We start from the raw sequence: 24,255 nt of genomic DNA on the forward strand, positions 1-24,255 counted from the left end.
TAGCCTATTTTGGTAACTGAAATGTGGGGCCTTTAAGAGATGATTAGGTTGTGAGGACTGTGCCCAGTGAATGGATTGACCCATTCATGGAGTAATGGGCGTGGTTCTGATGGCTTCATAAGGAGAGTGAGTGAGAAGGTTAACTCACTCTTGCTCAGCTCATGCGTACTGTATGACACTCTGGTCGCCACAGGATCGTACTGAGAGTTCTCACCAGAATAAGGCCCTCACCAGATGTGCCCCCTAGACTGTGGACTTCTCAGCCTCTGAACTAAGAAATAAATTTTGTTTTCTTTATAAATTACCCAGTTTCAGGTATTTTGTTATAAGCAACAGATATGGACTAATACTGCCACCATGACTATTCTTGTACACGTGCTCATCAATGTTTTTTCTTTTCTTCCTGGGCACAGCTGAACAATTTCCCAGTCTTCTTCAGTGAGGAGGAGACAAATGGCTGAATTCTAACCAATGGACTGTGTGTGGGAGGGAAAAATGCCACTTCTAGACCTGACCCCTACAACCCCTCACTGCTGGCCTTCCGCAGAGGGTGCACTGGAAGGTGCTGAGGCCATCAGAAATGGTGGAATCAAAGAACTGAAGAGGGCAAGTCCCAGAATGCCTGCATGAAGCAGAATCCTCCCCCCACCTCTAATGACCACCACTGAACTGATATTGCCTGAAATACACATTTACTGTGTTAGTCACAGAGATTAGGGGTTGCCTGTTATAGCTGTTAGGCTTTCCTGATTAGTACAACTTCCATTTCAAAATACATTTGTGTGTGTGTGGGTGTGTGTGTATAAGACAGGGTTAGAGCTGGGGGTGGGGAGGGCTCTGCCTCATGCACTTACAAAGGAGTGAGGGTGCTGTGGCAATAAAATGGCACGAGGAGGGATCCTTGTAGTGATGGAGTTGTTCAGCCTCTTGATTGTGTCAATGTCAATACCCTGGTTGTTGATACTGTACTACAGTTGTTCAAGATGTTACCATTAGGGGAAAATGGGTAAAGGGTACACAGGATCTTTCCACATTATTTTTTTTTTTTAATTGGGACATAGTTGATTGTACCTAACTGTGAGGTACAGCATTGAATATCAATACCAGTGTGCAATATGTGATGTTCAAATTAGAATAAGTAGTATATTTATCATTTCTATATTATTTCTTACACCTACATGTGAACTTACAATGATCTCAAAATAAATAGTTTTTAAAAATAATGAAAGACTATATGGTAAATATGGAGAAATATTAAAACTGCAGAAGGCAGCTTCTCTCTTGTTTTTGGAAAACAGAAATAAAGTGGCATCAAGTACAGAGGACAGCCCTTAGACCTGGATGTGTGATTCAATGCCAACCCTTTACCCTTGGTCTCCTCACCTTAAAAACAAGGACAATACCTGCCCTACCAACTTCATGGGATTTGGGGAGGATCAAATTAAAGGGGATGATAGATGGGAACACACTTTGAAATATCGTAAAGTCTTACAACTGATATTGAAGAAACATTCTAACAACTTGAGAATGACAGCAACATAACACACATCCCTTCAATTTATTAGCGAAGAAGAGCTGCAAGGCCACAGGCACTGAGACTTGTGTTAACTCAGTGACTAAGACTGAGGGGGGGATAGAAATTGAACATTCATGGTAACAAGGCACCAAAAGTACCTGCTCTGGGTGCAGATAGGGCGTGTAATATGCTACTTTTCATATAAGAAAGAAAAATTAAGACTATATACTTGTATGTACTTTACCTGCATAAAGAAACTCTGTAAAGTTGAATTTTAAAAAACTAACAAAAGTGACAAGAGCCATAGGGTGGATTGGGCAGGGGTGAGGGTGGCACTTTTCATATTGTGCATTTTAAAAAAAATTAGGTGAATATATTGCCTTTTCACAGTAAAATGAAAAAATTTAAAAAGGAACATTCTGAGGGATGGTACCTATATTTTGTGTGGGGGTAGGGTTGGGAGGGGCAGCTTCTTTTTATTTTTCTCAAAGCCCTAGTTCCAGGAATATGAAGTTAGCTGAGTGTTATCATTGGGGTGTGTGTGTGTATGCAAGTGTGAATGAATGCATGCATGCATATATGTATGTGTGTGCACGAACAAGCCTGCACATGTCAGAGAATTTTGGCCAATCCCTATTTCCTTCCTATCCCCCAAAGCTGGAAATACCCGGGCGTCACGGAGAGAGGACCACTGTAGCAACTACTCCTGCTTTTCAGTTTTCTACCCCTTCAGTCACTTAAAGAACACCAATCAATTGAATTATATTATTGCCTTGTATGGGAAAACTGTACGCACATTACAGGACAAAATGAGATCAGAAATAAAAGCTGAGGTTCTTACTTTCATTTCTTCACTATAACCACTAGTCAGTACATCCTTGGGTCACACGTGGCTTAAAAAACTAATGTTATCTCTCAGAATGCCAAAGTTAAATCTGGTTGTTTCAGAAGACTTTCTGATTGTTAAAAGGATGAAACTTGAAAAGCTGAAATAAAGAAGCAATTCTTTCTGATTGTGTTGGTTTTCTGTGGCCCCCCCAATCTCTGGAATAAAGGAAACAATGAATGCCACTGGAGTAAACTGTCTTTGAACATTAGAATGTATACTCTCTTTTTGTTTACTCTCTGTGGAGCCCACTGAGTCTGCAATCTTGGGCTGTTCACCTCCCGGAAGGATGGGTCTTTTGAAGTGTTCTGTCCCTCAGTTAGAGGTCAACTGAGCATATTTTCATCTTTTTGTAAATACAGTGTTCCAGCACCATCCCATCGAGATGGGTTCTACCTTCTCAGTGACTGGCTGTGGTGGAACAGTTTGAACTGAGGGCTTTAGCCCCTTCCATTCTTCCAACATAAAACAAAGGCTATGCCATTTGGAGATGCTTTGTTGAGACCGCAATTCATCTCGGAGGTCTCAATGAAACCAGGAGTTAAGGATAAACTTTGCAAATTCTTTTAATGTGTCTGACGTAGGAGACAGTTTACAACATATATGAGGTTTCCAAGCATATAGCCAAATAAAAAATGAGAAATATTAGCTTAGCCAAGGAGAATTTTTAAAAAATATTAGCTTAGACAATGCTCATTGGGAAAAGCCTCAGGGAATAAGAGTATATCAGAATGTGAGTTCCTCTAGAAAAGGAAATGTCCCATTAAGCCTTATATCTTTAGTATTTGGCATGATATCTGGCACACAGAATATGCTTAAATCCAACTTTCACCTGGGAGTACAAAAAAGGCAAACTCCATCTCTATAAATGTTAAGGCCTATAAATCTATATAAGACTCCATGTCTACTCTGCAAGGCTAGCTGGAAAAATGCATGAAAATAAACTTGGATCTTTATTGGGAAACAAAGCTGAGTGGAGACAATGGTTTAGATAGAGATTGGTGGCTGGTTGGCATTTAAAATGCGAATGTAATTGCTAGTTCCCTGGCCTCAATCACACTGATGGGTTCCCTTTTGAAATTATCTTCACTAGGCTCACCTGTATGCAAAGTTTGCTGATCACTGGCAGGTACTACGGTTCCCCTGGAGATGGCTAATATGCTTAATCCTACCCTTTTCAACACTAGGGAGAGTTCAAAAGACTCACAGCACAGAGACAGCTTCACAGTTGGGAGCATCAGAGGTAACGCGGGGGAATCCTGTAGCACCTCATTTGCAGAAAGGAACTGGAAACTAGGATCCCTCCCACTGTGTACTTTGAGGTTGGGATTCTCTAGACTATATACTTATCTGGGGACCCGTAATTGTTATAGAAGAGGCAGTACAGTTGCACTGTGCTCCCCAACTTCTTTCAAATCATGGTACTCACCCAGAAAATGGTACTACTTTGTGGCACACTGGGAAAAATGGGTGAGGCTGGCAGAGGTCACTGACTGAGGATTCCTACTCCTCCAAGAACTGAAGAGATCAGTAACCTTTCTGTAGCCTATCCCCAACCCGGCTGTGTGCCCCAGCACAGAGACTGGGAAGCTTCAGTGAACTGTTGAGAACAAGAGATCTGAAATCAGATCTGGCTCAAATGCTGTTTCCTTCAACTACTAGCTATGGGACTTCTGGCAAGTTACTTTTTCTCTAAGGGCTTTAGTTTCCTCTTCTGTAAAATGGGAATAATAAGTAGCCCAACCTCATAAGGCTGTTGAGAGAATTATACGGAATTATGAATGTAAAGTACTTAGAACAGTACTTTGCATATAGTGAGCACTTGATAAATAATATTATTGATATATAACAATGGTATTATTATTGCCTTTACTAGAGGTCATTTCTTATCATCTTGGCAACCTCTGATTGAGAGTGGATTAGATGGAGAAAAAACATGAGGTTTACTGAGACTGAAGAAAGGTTGCCAATAAGATGCCTGCCTACTGATGTACTGAGGTTTTAATATTTTCATTTTTTAGACTGTGGTATAACTGAACAAAAGGGTTCAGTCAGGCCGAATAGTTCAGAATCATCTGCACTGGGGATGACCACGAGGTCTCTAGGTTAGAATGGACTCCAGGTTAAGATGGTGAGAGCCTCCACCACACATGTGTTCTATGTGAATATTCACTCACTCATTTCTTCACCTCGATGTCCACAGCCTCCTAAAACTCATCAATAACTCCTTGCTATCCTCACGGTAAAGTCAAATTTGTCAGTCTGGAATACTATGCTATCTGTGTTCTGGCCTCTGACTGCCTCTTTAGCTTAATCTCTCACCATTCCCTGCGATCCACAAAACATATGAGAAATTCTAAGCCATTTAAGAGTTCCTTACATAAACTCTACTATTTCTTCCCTCAGTGCCTTTGCTTATGCTAGCCCCTCTACCTGAAATGCTCTTACAAACCCTTCCGTCCTACTGGGTTGGGTGTCCCTTCTGTGTTCCCATAATATCTGGTGTGTGCCTAGCATTGCATTTTAAACTATAGCATAGGTAATGTCTGGAGGCCACTAAAAGGTAGATGGATGGAAGGAAGGAAGGAAGGAAGGAAGGAAGGAAGGAAGGAAGGAAGGAAGGAAGACATACACATTGGAAAGGAACAAGTAAAATCATCATTATTTGCATATATGATCATGTACACACAAATCCTAAGGAATCTACTAAAGGTCAATATACAAAAATCAACTATATTTCTATAATTAACAGTGAGCAATTAGAAAATTAAAATTTAAAAAAACTCCATTCACAATAGCTTAAAAATATACATAGGAATTAATTTAACAAATGATATGCAAGACCTGTATACTGAAAACTTTAAAACATTGCTATGGGAAATTAAGGAAGATCCAAATAAATGGAAATATATACCACATTCATGAATCGAAAAACTCAATATTTCTAAGATGGCAATTCTCCCCAAATTGAGTTACAGATTCAACGCAATCCCAATCATGCTTTTTTTTTTTTTTTTTTACTAAGTAGTATTCCATTCTATAGATATGTCTCAGTTTGCTTATCCATTAATCTGTTGATGGACATTTGTGTTGTTTCCACTTTGGGGCTATCATAAATAAAGCTACTTTGAATACTTGTTTTTGTGGACATATGTTTTTATCTAAACTGCCTACATAATTTTGAAAATAGAAATACAAGGGTACTTCAAAACGTTTGTGGAAAATGGAGTTAAAAGATAATATGAACCTCTCCATGAACTCGTACAAGGTTAAAAGACTTAACACTATCTGATTTCAAAGACACTATAAAATGAAACCATTGACCCAGATGAATGGAACAGAAGCAGGAGTACAAAATACCGCTAGATCTACACTTATACAGTCAATTGGTTTTTGATAAAGGTGCCAAGGTATTTCAAAGGGGAAAGGATAGTCTTCTCAACAAATGAGGCTGGAACAACTAAATATTCATATTGGAAAAAAAAAAAAAACCACTGTGTCCTTTACCTCAGACCATAAACAAAAATTAACTGGAAACGGAACACAGACCCTCATTTAAGATCTAAAACTATAAACTTTCTAAAAGAAAACAATTCATAAATTATTTGTAAATTGGATTAGGCAATAATTTCTTAAGCAGGATACAAAAAGAATGGCCCATAAATTTAAAAAGTGATGAAATGAACTTCAAAATTAGAAATTTTTGCTCTTTGAAAGAAAGTTATGATGAAAAGACTCTGTAAATATGTGCAGAACACATAACTGACATAGGGCTTGTATCCAAACACAAGTACAAAGAACTTATAACTAAAAAATAAGATAACCCAACCAAAAATAGGAAAAAAAAGATTGGAACAGATGCCTCACAAATTAACTTACTTAAATGGCAAATAAGCGTATGAAAAGTTGCTCAACATCACTAATCATCAGTGAACTGTACACACTCAATACTTGTTAACTATTATTACTATTATCTTCAACAACAGCAAAAGTTCTGCATCAAAATAATGCTTCACCAATGTCAATAGTACTTGAATATTAATTCTGAGAAAAGGTTATATAGAAGTAGATTAATACCATAAGAGTTACTCGTTGTAAACAGCTTCCTTTTTTCATTGAGAAAGATGCTTTCTTGGCTTACAATTAGTTAATTTGAAAGCAGCTGCATACATTTTTAAGTCAAAATCACTGAGTTTTCATGAACTTTCTTTGATCAGAAAAATTCACTTTAGCAATTACTTTAATCCAATAATTACAACCGAAAAGAATCATACAACATATTTAAGAAAGTACAGGGAAAAAAATCACTGCAGGTTGTACATCTGATTTATAACTTCCTTCCTTACAGGAAAAAAAAAAAAAAAAACCCTTTAAGATCATTAAAAAGGTGTCATGTAAATTATAATGAAGCTCCCAATGAAGATTAATGAAATAAATTCTCAAACTAACAGAAATTACAAAGCAGACTTTCTGGAGGTAAACTCTAAAGATGAAAAACAAGTTTCAATTTGAATAAAAACAGTGACAGAGGCTGCTAAAGGAGAGGAGCTCTCTGCGTTGTAAACCCTGAGTGGGGTATGCTTGTGTGTATAATCAAAAGATGAAAACCTCTTTGCCTAGCAGAGCTAACCACTTTCAAGGAAGTCTCAGGATAAAAATTAACCAAAATGTTTAAATTATCTAAAGGACCCAATAGTTCTTATAATTAAAGCAAAAAGACATTTAGAAAGATTTTCTTTTATTATTTTGAAGAATGTAGAAAACTGATTGGTTTCACTTTTTGTTCATAATAAATTTTTGTTCCTGTTGCTTTGATAATTATTAATACTAGAAATGATAAAATTAAACTAAGACTCTTTATATATGCCTAGTATGAGGTAAAGATGCTAATTCTAAAATAATATACTTTTTATAAATTTAGTCTGAAACGAATTCCAATACATACCATTGTGGTTCCTAACTTTAATCACTGCACTGATTCTGATTTGCTCTTCAAATATATTCATTTACATAAAAACATGATTTGTATCTAAAAAAGTAAGCAAGTTTTGAGAAACATCACAGTTTTGGTTTTACTGAATTATCTAGTAGTCATTTTATTTGTCACCTGCTAAGTATCCTACAACAAAACATTGTTTCTGCGGCAGGGAGATAAAAGTCTACACCACTTTGCTCAGGAACTGAGTGGCTGCTGCTATCATAGCTTTGCCTCTTAGTTGCGAGGTGACAGCAACATCAATGCAGATAACTTCCTTGGTTATACTAGGAATCACATAGCCTGACAAAATCAGAGCTTGGAAGGAGCATTTGTAGCAACAAACAGAAGCCTCTGATTTTTACTTAAAGTTTCAAAAGCTGTTCTGATTTCTAATTTATTGGCCTTGATTACAGGCCTGTGAGGAAAGAATTATTTAAATGACTAGCAGAATTAGTCTGAAGTTATCAATTTCCTCTGGCTTAAACAAAAAATTCTTACCAGAAACTGAGCTCTGTGAAAAACAACATAAGTGTTTTCTGTACCTAATATAAGTTTAAAACCAATAAAGGAATGAATGAATGAATGAATGAATGAACAAAAAAAGACAAATACAAAAAGAAGAGTATTTAAAAATCTGTGTGAACATTAATCATTCAAAATATAGAAAACGATCAGAGTAGGAAACTCATCATTTGCTATACCCCATCAGCCCTGCATCCACCTTAACAAATATGAAATGGAGTGAACAAAAAAAGACAAATACAAAAGGAAGAGTATTTAAAAATCTGTGTGAACATTAATCATTCAAAATATAGAAAACGATCAGAGTAAGAAACTCATCATTTGCTATACCCCATCAGCCCTGCATCCACCTTAACAAATATGAAATGGAGTAATTAAGCAACCAAAGTCCTGCCAAGGTACACTTGGAAATAATGGACCGAGCAAAATACAAAGACAATGCTTTTTCTCTTTTCTTCTTTTAAAAATATAAGATTGTTTCTCACAATTATAGAAAAAGTTGTATTGCTGTGTTTACTTTCTAACATATATTGATTTAATATATAGGACAATTAACAGTACAAACAAGGGGGAGGAAAAGGAGCAAGGTTGTTATATTTCACCAGAATCGTCACTATTAACCTGAAGTAGACTGTGTTAAAGATGCATATTGTAATCTCTAGAACAAGCCACTAAGAAATAACAAAAAATGTAGCGTAAAAAAATTCACAAATGACTTCTACCTTGCTTACTGTGGCCAGCCACACTGGCTCAAGCAGAGTGCTCTGCCACCCTGGAGCTATGGCACAGCTCACTCCTTTCCCTGGAATCTCTTTCCCTGGCTCCCTGAATGGCTGCTCATTAAAGTCTCAGCGGAAATGTCACCTTCTACAGGAGATCTCCAACTAGCCCCAAATCGGCCCCCTCTTAGTCTCTACCCCAGCCCCCTGCTTTGTTCCATCATGGTATCTGTCACCATTTGAGATTTATATATTTGTTAGTCTACCTCTTTATTGTCTGTCTCTCTCATTAGACTCCATTAGAAAGGGTCTCTCTCTCTCTCTCTCTCTCACACACTCTCTCACTCTCTCTTTCTCTCACTGCTGAATATATAACATATAAGGGTCTCTCTCTCATATATATATTTTGTGCCTTGCACATAGTAGGCAAGTCATAAGATATTGGTTTTTAAAAATACATACCATTGTACTTCAACTTTATCTGATGTCTTTTCTCATCAACTAGACCAGGGGTTGGCAAACTTTTTATGTAAAGGGTCAAATAGTAAATATTTTAGGTTTTGTAAGCCATATACTGTCTCTGTTGCATATTCTTCTGCTGTTTCCTTTTTTTTTTTTTTTCCCTAACAACTATGGGTGGGAGTTTTCCAACTCCTGTGCTATGCTACTGCAAGGGTCTTAAGGTCAAGCCTGAGTTACTGACTTATACCCCCTAATACCTAGCACAGTACTGAGCATGTAGTAAGTTCTCAGTAAACCTGGAACTCAGTTTCCCCTAACAACTATGGGTGGGAGTTTTCCAACTCCTGTGCTATGCTACTGCAAGGGTCTTAAGGTCAAGCCTGAGTTACTGACTTATATCCCCTAATACCTAGCACAGTACTGAGCATGTAGTAAGTTCTCAGTAAACCTGGAACTCAGTTAAATTGAGTTAAACTGATTGTGGGTAGAGGCTGAGAAGAGATTAAAAAATGGTCAGCTTTGGTCTAAAGGCATTTTACTAGGGAGACATGGCCTGTGGTCCAGGCTGGATGACTCAAAGGGTCATTTACCCAGGATTTACAAGTAATGGGAAAAGACAGCTTCTCATACAGTTACAGTTTCTCTCGTATTAGCTTGGAAGTCACAGATCTCCATACTCTCTCCTTACAAGAAGCAGCTCTGCTACCTTTGGCAGCTTCCTCCTCTGTGTCTACTTCCAGTGCACCTGACTGGGGCCCAAGAAAAAGAGCGCATCTTCTCCCCAGTGGTTGCTTTTGTTCTATATTACCTCGCCTTGCTATTTCGTTCTCTTGCCACCTGGTGCTCCGAAAAGCTACTGGCTTAAAGATAACATCTGCCTCCATTGGTAAGAACAAAATTTGGCAAATATGGAACTACCTACACAACTACTATGAATAATCCATAAATGATGGCCAGGAAAACTCCCTGAAAACAGTTTCTGGATGGGAACAAGTTTCTGATCCTGCTATTGTTCAAAGTCTCAAGATACACTGATAATGTATGAAAGAAGGAAGGAGGAAATGGGTGGAAAAGCTCCATGGCCACAGTCATGGCCAGAGTGCCCATTCCTGGAACTGCCAGAATGCCAGGATGCTGCAGTATCTCCTGAGAGGTCCCAGAACATGTACAATGTTTTTCCCTATGGCATTCTTGCTTCTGCACACTCCAGCAAGTCTGAGGTCAGAGCCATCTGCCTCAAGAGAGGAATGCCTCTTTCCTCTAGCATCCCAAATGTTCAGAATTATTGCCAGCACCTGCCCTATCGATAGCTGTCTTCCTGGGCTTGGGAGGAGAGAGAGACAGGGGAGAGCAGAAGTGCTATCTTGTGTCCTGCTAGGTCTTCAACCTCTGAGAAGTAGTGGAGCCACCCACAAGAGACTGGCTCTGGCTCTATCTCCAGGCACTTCCTTCCTTCTTTCTTACGTCTTGAGATCTCAGAATAACTCAGTGCAATGTTCTTTGTAAAGTCTCTGCCACCTCACATTTACCTCCCATTTTCATAGAAGGAAAAAAGGGAACAAGGGGGTCCCTTGGGTGTTGTAACCAAGCAAGCAGATGCCTCCAAAGGAAGGTAAGTGTCAGATGCTTAACTGAATGACAAAGTAAAACATATTATCTAATCAAGCTTCACTCTGATATAGCAAGTCTTATGTTTTAGATAAGAAAAAAGCAGAAGGGTCAAATAACATTTAAAAACAGGCTGTGAGTGAGTGATAGAGCCAGAAACAGCATCAAAATCCCTTGATCCATAGAAAAAGCCTTGTCTACCAGAAGAGCCAAGAGTGTGGGCAGTGACACTAAGAGATAGGAGCAAACGGCCTGGGGAGGAAAGGAGTGACGGCCTGGGGAGACACTTTAGAAAAAGTAAATTAAACAAGTCCCAAGGTCCCTTGTAGCTATTCTAATGAGTGCCAAGGGGGTTCTATGTTTCTGAAGAAGATAATTCAAAATGAAGTGAACATATGACTTTGGGACTCAATTTTGCAAGTCTGATTTAGAAAAGCTAGAATAGTAAGGTGGAGAAGGAGCTGTAAGAAATAATGGACACATGGTACCATGGGGAAAATATTCCGAGGGGAATAGACCTTCAAAAGCAACAGCAATTGCTATAACACTGAATGCATGGACAAGAGAGCTGACAGGAGCTGGGAGCTGCATGCTGTTTTATCTCTGAACATCACTACAAGTGACAATTTCTTCTTGCTAGCCACCTCTAGAACAGTCACCTTTGAGTTGCATGTGGAAAACAGGTTAGAATCGAGCAATGCCAGGAATGTGTTTTTCCTCATGTTTTACATGATATGACATCTGGCATCACGGAGGCCATCAGGATACGGGGTCAAGCTATCAGGTTAGAAATAGAATCAGTGGGACTAAGGTGGTGGAGTGAAGTGGATGTGGCAAATAGGAAGTGAGGTCTCACAAAGGAATTAAGAGTTGGAATACAAAACTAAAGCAATGACACATGAGGTCAGAATCAAAAGTGGTGGCTGAAGCACCAATATTTGGTTACCATCAGCAGGGCCACAGGAGTCAGTGAGCAAAGAGGAGATTGCCAGAAGGCCTTGGATGTGAGGCTTCCTCCTCAACAGGCCCCATTCTGTAGGTTCAGCTCCACATGCTGACATCTCCATGAGACCCAACCACCATTCCCCCACATACATATGAGGAGACTTAAGTAGAGGGAGGCTTGTCCTAGTGATGTGAACAAGGTGTCATCAGACGCACACCCAAGATTAAAATCTTTACCTCTCCAACTCTCTTTTTACCTAGGCACATCATTAATACAAAGTGATATATTTGCATTTTTCAGATGCATTTGAGAAGATGGCCCCAATGTATCATGAGCTACCGAGCAGGAGCTCCATACAAAGCACTGTGTGACAAGGTGACGAATGTCAGGCAACACCTAAAGGGCGGAGATGCCCAACTCTTTAAAAGTGTGGTCAACTCTGAATGATCTCTGTGTGGATTATACCATGTTAAGGTTTTACTTAGAGGCTTTCTTCCCTCTGCCTCTATGGACGTTTTTGGTTTTCGTCTCTTACTATATCTGTTGGTGTGCAATCAGGTTAAAAAATGAATTTGAAAACTATTTTAACCTAAGCAAATCACAACCAACATGGTAAATCTGCTGGGGAAGAAAAATCCCCCAAAGTCAATATCTTTATACTGTCTGATGCCTTGATTAAATAGGGCCAAAGTTTTTCTTCCTGAAAAAGTTTATTTAAGTATAGGGTAAGTTCTACATACTGAGTGAAGTCAACTCAAACCCACTGCTTTTCTCTAACTCGAGCTGGGAAAGCTGGAACTCCTTTGCCTTTGGCTTGAAGACCAGGCATTTTTCATACCAAATGACTAAAGAATGAAGGTCTTGGTTGACTTACGACTTGAATCTAACATGATGGATCACTGGTTTTTATAGAACAAGAAAATGAACAAAGAGACTCAATATTATCCATCGAGGAAAAATTAGACCAATGTTTATTGACTGATTGATTAATATAATACAACAGCCATTTAAGTATGCCTACGATGTGGAAAAACACTAAGAAGTGATGTTGGGGATGCATTAAAACATTGCCCCACCTTTAAGTTATGTATTATATATAATCAAAGTTGTAGGCTTTTCACTTAATAAAGATGATAACCAAATGATCACAGCTGGTATGCTTTGAGTAATCCTGAAAGTTCTGAGACCCGATACTAGAAAAATATTTTGAAACAGAAATTTGTCTAGGGTAGGATTTTTCCAGCTTGGCAATCCTATTTTTTTTGTCCTTTTTGAGACCAACCGCACCGCGCTCAGCCAGTGAGTGCACCGGCCATCCCTATATAGGATCCGAACCTGCGGCGGGAGCGCTGCTGCGCTCCCAGCGCCGCACTCTCTCAAGTGCGCCACGGGCTCGGCCCAATACTGACATTTTGTCTTCAATAATTTTTTTGTTGTGAGGGGCTGTCCTGTGCATTGCAGGACATTTAGCTGCATCACTGACCTCTACCCACTAGATACCAGTAGTAACCCCCCTGCCCCAGTTGTGACAATCAAAAATGTCTCCAGACATTGCCAAACATCCGTTGAGGGGCAAAATCACCCCAGTTGTTGAGAATCACTGGTCAAAAGATGTTTTCTCTTTAAGATCACACAATAAATATACATATGCTTAAGTAAAAGGAACCAAGTTGGGACACTAAAAGTTCTTGTACTCATTTTTACATGTGATTTAGGACATTTAAAAATGTATACTAATATGCTGATAGCAAAAGAATACTCACTGTGTACAAGAAAACAAAAATCTTTCCACATCAGCAGCAGAGTGAGTTTTGTAAAGCCTTCTGCATCATATTCCACGACACCTCTAAGTAACAAAAAACATACACACACAAACAAAAAACCCTCATAAAAATAAGGTATAAAAGAGATGAAACTAAGTAAAGAATATATTCATGAAGTCAGAGTTATTGAATCTGAGATGGATTTAAGGTAAGTAAGCAATACTGCAGGAAGGGCATGGAATTTAGAATGAGAGCTTCTGGATTTAAGTCACAGCTTTGCCATTTACTACATAATATGACCCAGGCAAGTCACTTAACCTTTGGAGCCCAAGTTTCTTCATCTACAAAACAAGTATAATAATATATGCAATCTTCATTACAGGGTTGTGAAAAACAAGATAAACCATAAAATGCTATGCAAGTTTTTGCTACTAGCTATGAATAAAAGGACAAGTTAAGAAATCAGGTCAGTAATGACCTTATAATGCCAAATGTTACCACACAAGCTGTACAGTGATTAAGTTTCACCTTCACTGGGCACCAAACAGTAACACGTATTACTAAATTTAGGATTATATATTACTTTTCTTGCAAAGTACATGGAATCTTTTCACTTGTGTCCCCCTGGCCTCCCCCCTGGGCTCAAGATAAAGTAGCAACATTAGACACCGGGTTCAGATGGGAGATGTACACCTCGTGTGTCATGGGAGAACAGCTCCTGACCACTGAAGGGGCCAAGCAGGATTCTGGTAGGCTCACCTCATCCATTTTCCTCAAGAGCTGAGTGCCTGGGGGTGTCACCATAATATGACATACATTGAGGACATAATAACCATACACTGAAGACAAGAATAATTTTCTCTCTCATCCATACAAGGAAGAATTTGATGTCCTTAGAGATGCCTTCTCCCTGGCCAAATCAGACCAATCAGATTGTTGATGCTGACAACCTCCCAGTTTAAGTAGGAAGGAACAGTTGCACCCCTTGTAAAGGTGAAGGAATTAAGATATCGAAAGCTAAGTGATCTGCTCAAAGAGGTTGGTATATCACTCAGATCTTCTGACTAAAGTCAATAATTCTATTCACCAGTTTATATTTCTATGAATTTATAATTAACTCAACATGTTATAACACTGATATCTACACTTTTTAGATCCTGCATCCCAAAACAACTTCATAATCCTCTTTAGTATGCATACAGTATGGTAATACAGTAGTATCTATATATAATTTAGTAGTAATTGTATACGAGTACTACTATATTACTATACCATATGCATAAAAAAATACACAAAAATGTACACTGAAAAAGAATGAGATTTAACAACAAATATAAAGACTGAAGAAAATGCACTGCCTCTCCTACCAAGCTCAGACCCAGTAGAAGCTTGATGAGGCCCCTTTCGTCATGTAAGGACACAGGGCTGCAGAGTGGCACAGCCGCTGGCAGCCGCAGGGAAAGAGCAAACACACAAGACAGCAGCAGTGGGAGATGCCCACTCTGTAACTGCAGTCACCCACTTCCCTTTTCCCTCTCAGTGCCTTCTTCTAACTCCTAATCTCAAGTATGAGTCACCACTTTTGCATCTAATGCTAGATTTTCTTCCCAAATCTGTGTGGCACTGTTGGCAGTGGAGTCCTGTCAGGAGACCTGAGTCCTGGAGAAACAGGGTTCCTTCCCTGGCTCCGCCTCTTCTAGGAGTGTGACTTCCACTGGGTTCACCTCATGATTGCTGTGAGATGTGGAGGTGAAAGTGCTGTGCACTCTGCAGGGAGCTCAACACAAGTGGGGGTTACTACCAGGAATACTGCTGCCTTTAGAGCTGGTCACGCTGCTGCTCTAGGGGTAATGTTTGATTCTATTTATTGCTCAAGAATGCTAAAAACATGTTTCCTTGGAGCTTTGGCATAAGCAACACACCACAAAGAACCAAAAAGGCACTGAAAATGTATCATATGTAAGAACTAAGTGCTGTGTTTTTAATCAAGTCCCCACGTTAGGGTCACCAGCAAGTGATGGCATCCTTGGTACATGGCTTAAACAGAGGAGAACTTACGTGCCAAAGTGACTGAGAAAAGCAGCAATGTACTCTCTTCTTTTGTGATATCCTTGAATCACATACTGCACCTGCAATAGGAACCCAAAGCAGAGAGGTGGAGTAGGAAGTTTTTAAGTGCTTTATTGTAAAAAAATTCCAAAGATTCAGAGAAGTAGAAAGAATAGTAAAATAAATATCCATATTCCTACCACCTATATGCAACACTGATGAATATTTTGCCCACTTGCTTCATCCCGCCATCTATCTATCTACCTATCTACCCATCATCAACATTTCAAAGGAAATTTGAGACATCATGACAGGTCGCCCCTAAGTGCTTCAGTATGTATCTCCAAAAAATAAGACATTCTCCTACTACATCAGCACAATATCATTACCACACACACCAAATTTTGCAGTCATTCTCTTCATTCATCTATTATCCTGTCCATTTTCAAAAATTCCCAATTGTCCCCAACATGTTTGTTTTTAAGCAGTATACAATTAAGAATCAGGCATTTTATTTGTGTTTTCTTAATGCCTTTTACGTCTTTTAATCTAGACTAATAACACCTCCTTGAGTGTGTGTATGCAAGTATACATGTGTGTATCTGCACATGCATACATGACATTGACTTTTGAAAAAGATTGGACTAGTCTTATAGAATGTCTCAATTCTCTGATTGTTCCCTTTCTTTTTCCTTTACTCTCTGTATTTCCTATAAATTGAAAGTTAGAGCTAAATGTGTGATTAGATTCAGGTTAAATATTTTTGGCAAGAAAACTTCACAGGTGATACTGGCTTGATCACTTGGTTAAGCTGATGACAGTCAGACCACCCCACTGTAAAGGGATGTTTCCCTTTGCCATAGTGAGTAATCTGTGGGTATACCTCTTAAAGCACATGAAGATCTAGTTCCTCATCAACTTTTCACCTCATGGTTTTAGTATCTGTAGGAGATCCTTGTCTGAATCAATTATTTCATTAGGGGCTGCAAAGTGATGATTTTTGAATTCTATTATTCCTTTTCCATTTATCAGCTGACATTCTCTGTAAAGAAGGCTTTTTCTCCCCAAAAGAAGTTATTGGTTATCTTGAACTCCTATTGAAAAGGCAGGATAATGCTTAATTCTTTTAAAAATCTTAATATTCAGAATAAAGAGTGTTACAATAGATCTTATTTTGCTTTTTTATATTTCCTTGTTATCACTAAATGACAGTTTCTACAAAAAAAATTGTGAACTCATTAAGCTAGGCATCTGAAAGTTAGTCATTTATCCATCAGTTTCTAACATTGAAACACTTTCCTTATATTGTCCTCATAATGGCTGAAAGAAACAGTGGGAAAGAGAGACACCCCCCCAAATTGTTTACATTGGCTGTAGCCACATTGAATTTTTTCCATTGCTAACAAAAGTTCAGGATAAAGGGTTTGAAATAACCTTGACACAATTGGTATCGATAGCTATGTTGTACCCTTTAAAAGTAAAACAATTCTATTTATATAACAGGGGTTTATGTCAATTTATAAAAATAGTGCTTACTTTGCAGGCTTAGGGCAAGATCAGAAATGTTATTTTGGGAAAAGAAAAACAGATGATAAGTTTGCTTAAGTGCTTTGTTTAAAAAGGGGATGAAAACAGTTCTGTATACTTGATTTTAAAAACAGAAAACCATTTTAACAGAAACCCACAACAAAACTGGCTATAAAGATAGATTCCAATGTAATTATGGAAATTCATTTGAAGAGATTGTTTCTAAAAGCAGCCCATACTGTCCTCATTTGTAGCAAACAGAAGAACGACAATTTTAAAAGACAAGTAAAATTAATGAAAGGGAACCAGATAAGAAAAATTGACTGATTTTTATATTTCTGGGAAAATGTTATTATAATTTTTTTTCCCCAAAGAAAATGTATGACTAGAAATTAATCTCAATTGGAGAGCTTTAAAAAGGCTTTTCTTCTTGGTTCTGGAAGACCAAATTTGCATTTTTCTCTGTAATTCTGGGACATAGATTTGAAGGCAGTGCAAAGCCCCAGAACGTAAATAAGAATTCTGTCCTCCAATCAGTTTTGCAGGAGGGCAGAAGCTGGGGAATTTGGTCTGATGAGAAACAACCAGGCCATCAGAGTTAAATGCCCTGCAATCTGTGCCAGGCCCACAGACTGAAGAGTTGACAGATTTTAGTTTCTCTGACATTTCAAAAATGATACTGAAGCCTTTAAAATATTATTGTACTTTTAAAATATTTTCTATATAGAGATGAGCTATCCTTCAAATGAAAGAGAGAAACATAAGATCTATTCTCCAAGCTAATGTGACAAAGTCAATAGGAGCAAAGAAAATAGCACTTTGGCAATTAAACAAACTGAGTCACAGTCCATGTGGGAGAGGAAAGAGAACACTGCCTGTGCATTAATATCTCTAGTTTTAGTGAAATACACTGGCTGGACATTAACAAGTACAAAGTAACTTCAAAACGTTTGTGGGAAAGTGGAATTAAAAGATAAAAATAAAAAACATAAACTTTATTTCTCAACATAGCTCCATCAAGTTCAAGATATGTTAGGTGATGATTCCAGACATTTAGTCCATCCCTAAAGAACTGAGGTTTCTGGGAATTTAACCATGTCAATGCAGTCTTTTTACATTATTAACTTAAGAAAAATGGGTGACCTTTAAAGATTTTTTTAAGATTAGAAAACAAAAGGAAGTCAGAAGGAGCCAAATCAGGATTGTAAGGTGGATGCCAAATGATTTCCCATAGAAACTCTTGCAAAATTGATGAAAGGAATGAGCAGGAGCATTGTTGTGGTGGAGAAGGACTCTCTGGTGAAGTTTTAATGGGCGTTTTTTTGTTAAAGCTTTGGCTAACTTTCTCAAAACACTCTCAGTTGTTATCGTCCTTTGGCCCTCCAGAAAGTCAACAAGCAAAATACCTTCAGCATCCCCCAAAACTGATGCTCTTGATTGGTCTGTTTTTGCTTTGACTGAACCACTTCCACCTCTTGTTAGAGATAGCTTTGATTGTGCTTTGTCTTCAGGATCATACTGGTAAAGCCATGTTTCATCTCCTGTTACAATTTTTTGAAGAAATGCTTCAGGATCTTGATCCCACTTGGTAAAAGTTTCCATCAAAATCTCTGCTTTTATCTGCAGCTGATCTGTGTGTAACAGTTTTGGCACCCACTGAGTGAAAAGTTGCTCAACTGTAATTTTTCAATCAGAATTATGTAAGCTGACCCATTTGAAATGTCTATGGTATTGGTTATTGTTTCTGCTGTTAATTGTCGGTCCTGTTCAATTTGGACACAAACAAGATGAATTTTTTCCCCTGGCAAATTGATGTGGATGGTGCTGCTGTGGGCCTCATCTTCAACACTGTCTTGTCCCTTCTTAAAATGAATTATCCATTTGTAAACTGCCAGAGACCAGCTCCAGTCGAGTTGGGGGTCCTTGAAAGAGGGATGAGGAAGCGGTGAAAATAAAAAACACAGGCAGAGACCTCGGTTCCTTTGAAGCACGTTCTCAACCTGCGGGCTTCAGCTGCTTTAGCTGCTCTGGCTGCGACAGTGCTGACAGCCTGCAGGTTGAGAACGTGCTTCAGAGGAACTGAGGTCTCTGCCTGTGTTTTTTATTTTCGCTGCTTCCTCATCCCTCTTTCAAGGACCCCCAACTCGACTGGAGCTGGTCTCCGGCAGTAAACTGCTGATTTCTTTGGGGTATTGTCCCTATAAACTTTTTGCAAGGCACCAGTGATTTCACCATTCTTCTACCCAAGCTTCAATATAAATTTAAACTGCTGATTTCTTTGGGGTATTGTCCCCATAAACTTTTTGCAAGGCACCAGTGATTTCACCATTCTTCTACCCAAGCTTCAATATAAATTTGATGTTGGTTTTTGCTTCAATTTTAGCAGAATTCATGTTGCTCTCATAGGAGCTCTTTTCAAACTGATGTCTTATCTCTCTTAGTGCCTCAAACTAGATCCTGTTCAGACATGTTATAACAAGTTAGTATGAGTTTATTTTGATGCAAAATTTTTTGAAATCCATGCATAGCTTTTTCATAATAAGCACTCTCTGTGAACTTTTTGAAGACTCCTCATATATTCTTAAACTGTTGAGGAATATTTGACAACAACCGTTAAAGTAAACTCAGCTACTTGCCAGTGTAATAATGCAGCTGAGAGAAAGCTTTGGATAACCTGATGTGCCTGGGTATAAGACCAGCTGACTCAGAAATCTTGCCCGTAGGAGCAAGATGCTAACAAACTGCTCCCAGACATGACAGGGAGAATCAAGAACTGACTATTAAAAAGTGAGGTGCAGAAAAGCAGAAAGAGTTAAAGGCAGTTTTAAGAATTATCCTGATATCAACTAGCGACAAACACATGCACACACATGAATGTAACAGGCAAATGGGAAATGAAGGAGTTTAAAAATTTTTAACTGTAAGAAGGTATAAGATCTAGCAAAAACTTAAGGAATAAATAAAATTCAAGAAAGAGGTGACTTAAATCTCCAGATATAAAGTTAAGAGATGAAGATAAGACTGGAATAGGGGGTCAGAATCCTTAGAAAAGGAAGAATGATGGCAAAGACACAGGGAGAGAAACAGATAAATTATAATTCAAAGTAGGAAAGGCAGATGTCAGATGGAGGTTGAAAGTAAGAAGATGGTCTGAGGAGGATGGTGCATGCACGATGATTCTGGGTATATGGTATATGCATAGGAATCTCACAAGTCAGAGGAATCAGGGGACTTGCTTTTACCTTGTTGGTAAGCAGGTGACATACTTGAGGAACATAATCAATGAGACATCCTCCTCCCGGAAAAGCTGGGATATGAAGAGCTGAGGAGCCTCCAAGTGCACTGAAAGAACAAGAGTACAACAGACACTTCTCTTAGGGCTCAAGCAACTTAAGAAGTGACACAGCCAAACAGATTTAGCTTCTCATCAAAATCTGGCCACCAACTGCTGGATTAATGATGATGGGAATATGGGCTTTACTTTAGGATTAAATTTCTATATTTTAATTCATTTGGTTAAATTAGTATGTTGTGTTATACACTATTAACAACAATGAAGGATATTATCACACAACAGTACAAAATAGCAAATTTGGGTTGGCACAGGTAAATGTCTTAACATTAATGGGCTGTATGTATTACTGAAACATACACTTTTATACCCTTCATTATGCCTAATTCATTGCTGGGTAAAGTTATTCATTAAATACCTGCACTGAACTAAAATGAATTGGATGCAACATTGTAACAGTATACTGAAGAGACCAGTTCTATAGTTTACCAGCTCTATTACTTTGTACTCTAAAAGGTATACAAGAGGGTATGGTCTAAACAAGAAGGTATAGTCAATAATTACTGATTTAAGCACTAAGATACAATATTCATTCAGAAATAGTTTCCAGAACTTTTGCAGAGATTCTTTTTTCAGTTTAAATTAACCAGCATATAATTATTAAAAGAAATTGTTCAGAACTTTACAGCATGCATTTCATTTACAACCTTTAATTTTGATTTCATCTTCTTTCCTACTCTCACTTTCCTTTTGCCCTAGTTTGTTTTTCTTATTTTAACGTATATATTTCTAAAAGCCCCTTAAATCCTTTCCAAAATATGGTAGGATATTTTAAAAAGACCCGAAAATCCCTTAATTCTGTGATTATTTATTATTCAAGTCCTCACATTTACAAGGTTGTAAGTGGAAGGAAGAGGAGTCACAATAACTGCCTAGAAAATCATCCCTAAAGAGTTTAGGGCAGATTGACTCAATAGCAGATATGTATATATATATCTCTACTAAAAGGACTCCAGACCAATCATGGCTTCCTATTGACTACAGATTTCTAAAATTTTTCTAGTAAAAATGAATTTTATGTTTATTTGTTTGTGGGAATGAAAAATCCCAATGAACAAAATCCCAGGTGATATGAGGAAGTCAATGTGGAGTGAAAATATTTGATACTGACTTTTTCTACTCTGATGATTCCTGAAAGCATAACTCTGACAACTGAGAAAATTATAAGACAAAGTTTAACTAAGAATGACATTAATGAATCATCTATACTCTGCAACTGTACAGAGTCAGCAAGACCATCATATTTTTTCATTACTCTTCAAGTAGACATTGCATTAGATTTAGCCTAAACTCTAAGAAGGCTAGGAAAATTTCTCAGACTTCTGTGAATGTAAGGAAGGCTTTTTGTCCCCTCTTTTGTATATACAAAGCACACAGAAGGCACACATCTAACCAGAAGGTTCTAATGACTCCATTAGGATGGAACACTGATTAAAAAGAAAATTCTATATCAATCCAATATTTATATCCTGTATTTATTAGTCAGATATCTGTATGACAGATAATGCCAAGATCCAGGCCACTAACAGTTTATCTAGAGGAACAGTCTTTGGCATAATCGAATTCCAAAAAAGAAAATAATTTGGACAGTTCCCTGGAACTGATTGTAATGAGCTTTGACTTGCATAAAATATTACAGGATAAGTCCTTAATCACTCATTAAATTACATACAAGGAAGGAAAACAGTCTGTGGGTAATCCTCTAAACTTGAAACTCTCTCTCTCTCTCTCTGCTTGAATTGTGTCATTCTGGAATATCCTTTAAACAAAAATTATGTATAAGGAAGCAAGGTATGAAGAAATCCAAAGTCCAGATGTTTTGCTGCCAGGCCCATATTTTCGCACCCTGCTTCTGTGATTATCAAGAACTAACACTTGTTGCTAGGTGCTTTATCACATTATCTAATTTAATCCTCCCCACAATTCAATGAGGTGGGAATTATCATAATAATTTTACAGGAGAAGAAATCAAGGTTCAGAGAGCAGAATAAATTGCCTCAAGTTTATATAATTAGACAGTGGTAAAAACCAAGATCTCATCGCAGGTCTGCCTGTCACCAGATTCCAGGCTATTTCTGCTGAAATATGTGCCTCCCTGAGAGGAGGGAGATTTTAATCACAAAAGGCTACAGGGATGGGAAGAAACAGTGGGTCTGGGTACCAGTCAGCTGGGTCAGGATCCAGTGATGATAAAGGATTCTCAGAGGCACTTAGATCTTTATGAAAGCAGACACTGATGTACCCAATTTTCCACCCAGCCACGAGGCAAGCATTCCTCTTAGTTTTGTTCATAGCTCAGTATGCCCCCACCTCACTATCAAAGAATCAGATTCGCTTGATTTTGGATGTGACAGACCAACCACTCTGGCATGTCTAATTCTGAATGACTTCAATGTGTGAAGCACTTCAGGTTCGAAGGACAATTTTAACTGAGTTTATTTTTTAAAGGATGCTTATTTCACCCTTTATTTTACTCAGCAGTTTCTTAACCTGGAAGGGTACAAAACCTTACATCCAACTACACACACTGATAAGTGCTGCTGATTCACATACAAGTATCCGCCTCATGGGTAAATATTTAACAGGCTTGCTATAGACTGAATGCTGCCCTGATCATGCTAAATAAACAAAGTCAAGTGCCAGGAAATAAAGGAGCTATTATGTTTTTAAGGGGTGCAAGATGGAGGTAAGGCCTTGTGATCTCTAATTATTTAATATTCATGAATCAAAAAATAGTGGACTGAGCATGGACAACAGAAAACTCACTCTGTACCGAGATTCCAGGGCTCGCTCAGATATTCCTGGAAACTCAAGGCTGGCTGGAGAGAAGGCAGGGCCTAACGCAATAAGTGGCTGAGCTGGGGCTGGAGGAGGGGTGAGGAGGGGATGAAAGGGAACATTTGGTGTTGGTTCTTCTGATCTCTAGAGTGGCGCTGTGAGGAAGCAGGGGCACAAAGGTGAGGGAAAGGAAATCGGTTCAGCAGGGTCTCAGGCTGAACGTGGGAAGACAGAAGGGTGAGAAGAGCTGTTTTGATGAGAAAGTACCTTCCATCACTTCATGGACTAAAATGAAACATGAAATTTGTTGATAATTCTTAGAACTGAAACTGAATCTATGTATATAAATTAGAAGGACAAGGCCAGAGTTTAAAAAACCTTTCCGACAATGAAGTTAATTACATAGACCAAAAGGTAACCAGAAAAGCATGTCCAGGTCTGTCTCATTGGCTCTAGATGTTAAATGTAAAAACTGTCTATATTGAATGTATTAATACTCTTCTTTTTCATGCAAAAGAAGCTAATAGAGCCCTTCATGAACCTTGCTCTGTCTGCAAATATTCAGAGCGGCTCTAATATTGATGACTTGACTTGGCTGCAGTGTGACAGTAAAAAGAAATTATTTTTGAGTATTGTGACATGAAAAAAGCCTGTTTGAAAGCTTGACTTGGGACAATGGGGTTTGATTTTGACCCATTATGGAACAGCAACTCCCCTTCCCTCTACGTGGGGTTTTACCTTACTGGTCTAGTAAAATGAGCAAAACATAACTTAGCACTGGAGGAAACCAGAAGGGCCAGTGATTCTCAATCATAATTCTTGCTTCTGCAAGTTTTCTGTGGTTCTACTCAACTTTCTCATCAGTGCAGTGGGGACTCTACTCTCAAAAAGACCCATCTCTCTCAAAGCATTAAAAGAATTAGGGTACCAATTAGAGATACACTAATATTCAAATAACCCAAGCACTCCAAGAGCGACTTTATTCTAGAATGCCTCTAGTTTGAGTGTTCTTTGTCCATGGGTCAGGACAAGGCACTGTCAGAGACACTTGGGTCAGCCTTAGTGTCCTGCTCTTGCCTTGAATTGGCTTCTGAGGGAAAGAAAGCTGACCTGGCTACTTCCTCCACAGTATGATTCCGGGAGTGTTGC

General features: G+C 38.4%; 1 protein-coding gene across 1 annotated transcript in view; it reads right to left on the reverse strand.

Moving 5' to 3' along the window:
- Positions 1-24,255, reverse strand: part of BRE (brain and reproductive organ-expressed (TNFRSF1A modulator)) — a 334,059-nt gene that overhangs the window by 65,780 nt on the left and 244,024 nt on the right. Inside the window, exons 7-9 of the mRNA XM_008571568.1 lie at positions 20,219-20,318; positions 15,459-15,529; positions 13,401-13,483 (exon numbers count right to left, since the gene is read on the reverse strand). Of these exons, the coding sequence (XP_008569790.1) occupies positions 13,401-13,483; positions 15,459-15,529; positions 20,219-20,318 (254 nt within the window). The remainder of the gene's footprint in view (positions 1-13,400; positions 13,484-15,458; positions 15,530-20,218; positions 20,319-24,255) is intronic.

This window comes from Galeopterus variegatus, unplaced genomic scaffold (genome assembly GCF_000696425.1).
Source record: "Galeopterus variegatus unplaced genomic scaffold, G_variegatus-3.0.2 Scaffold704, whole genome shotgun sequence".
NCBI lineage: Eukaryota > Metazoa > Chordata > Mammalia > Dermoptera > Cynocephalidae > Galeopterus > Galeopterus variegatus.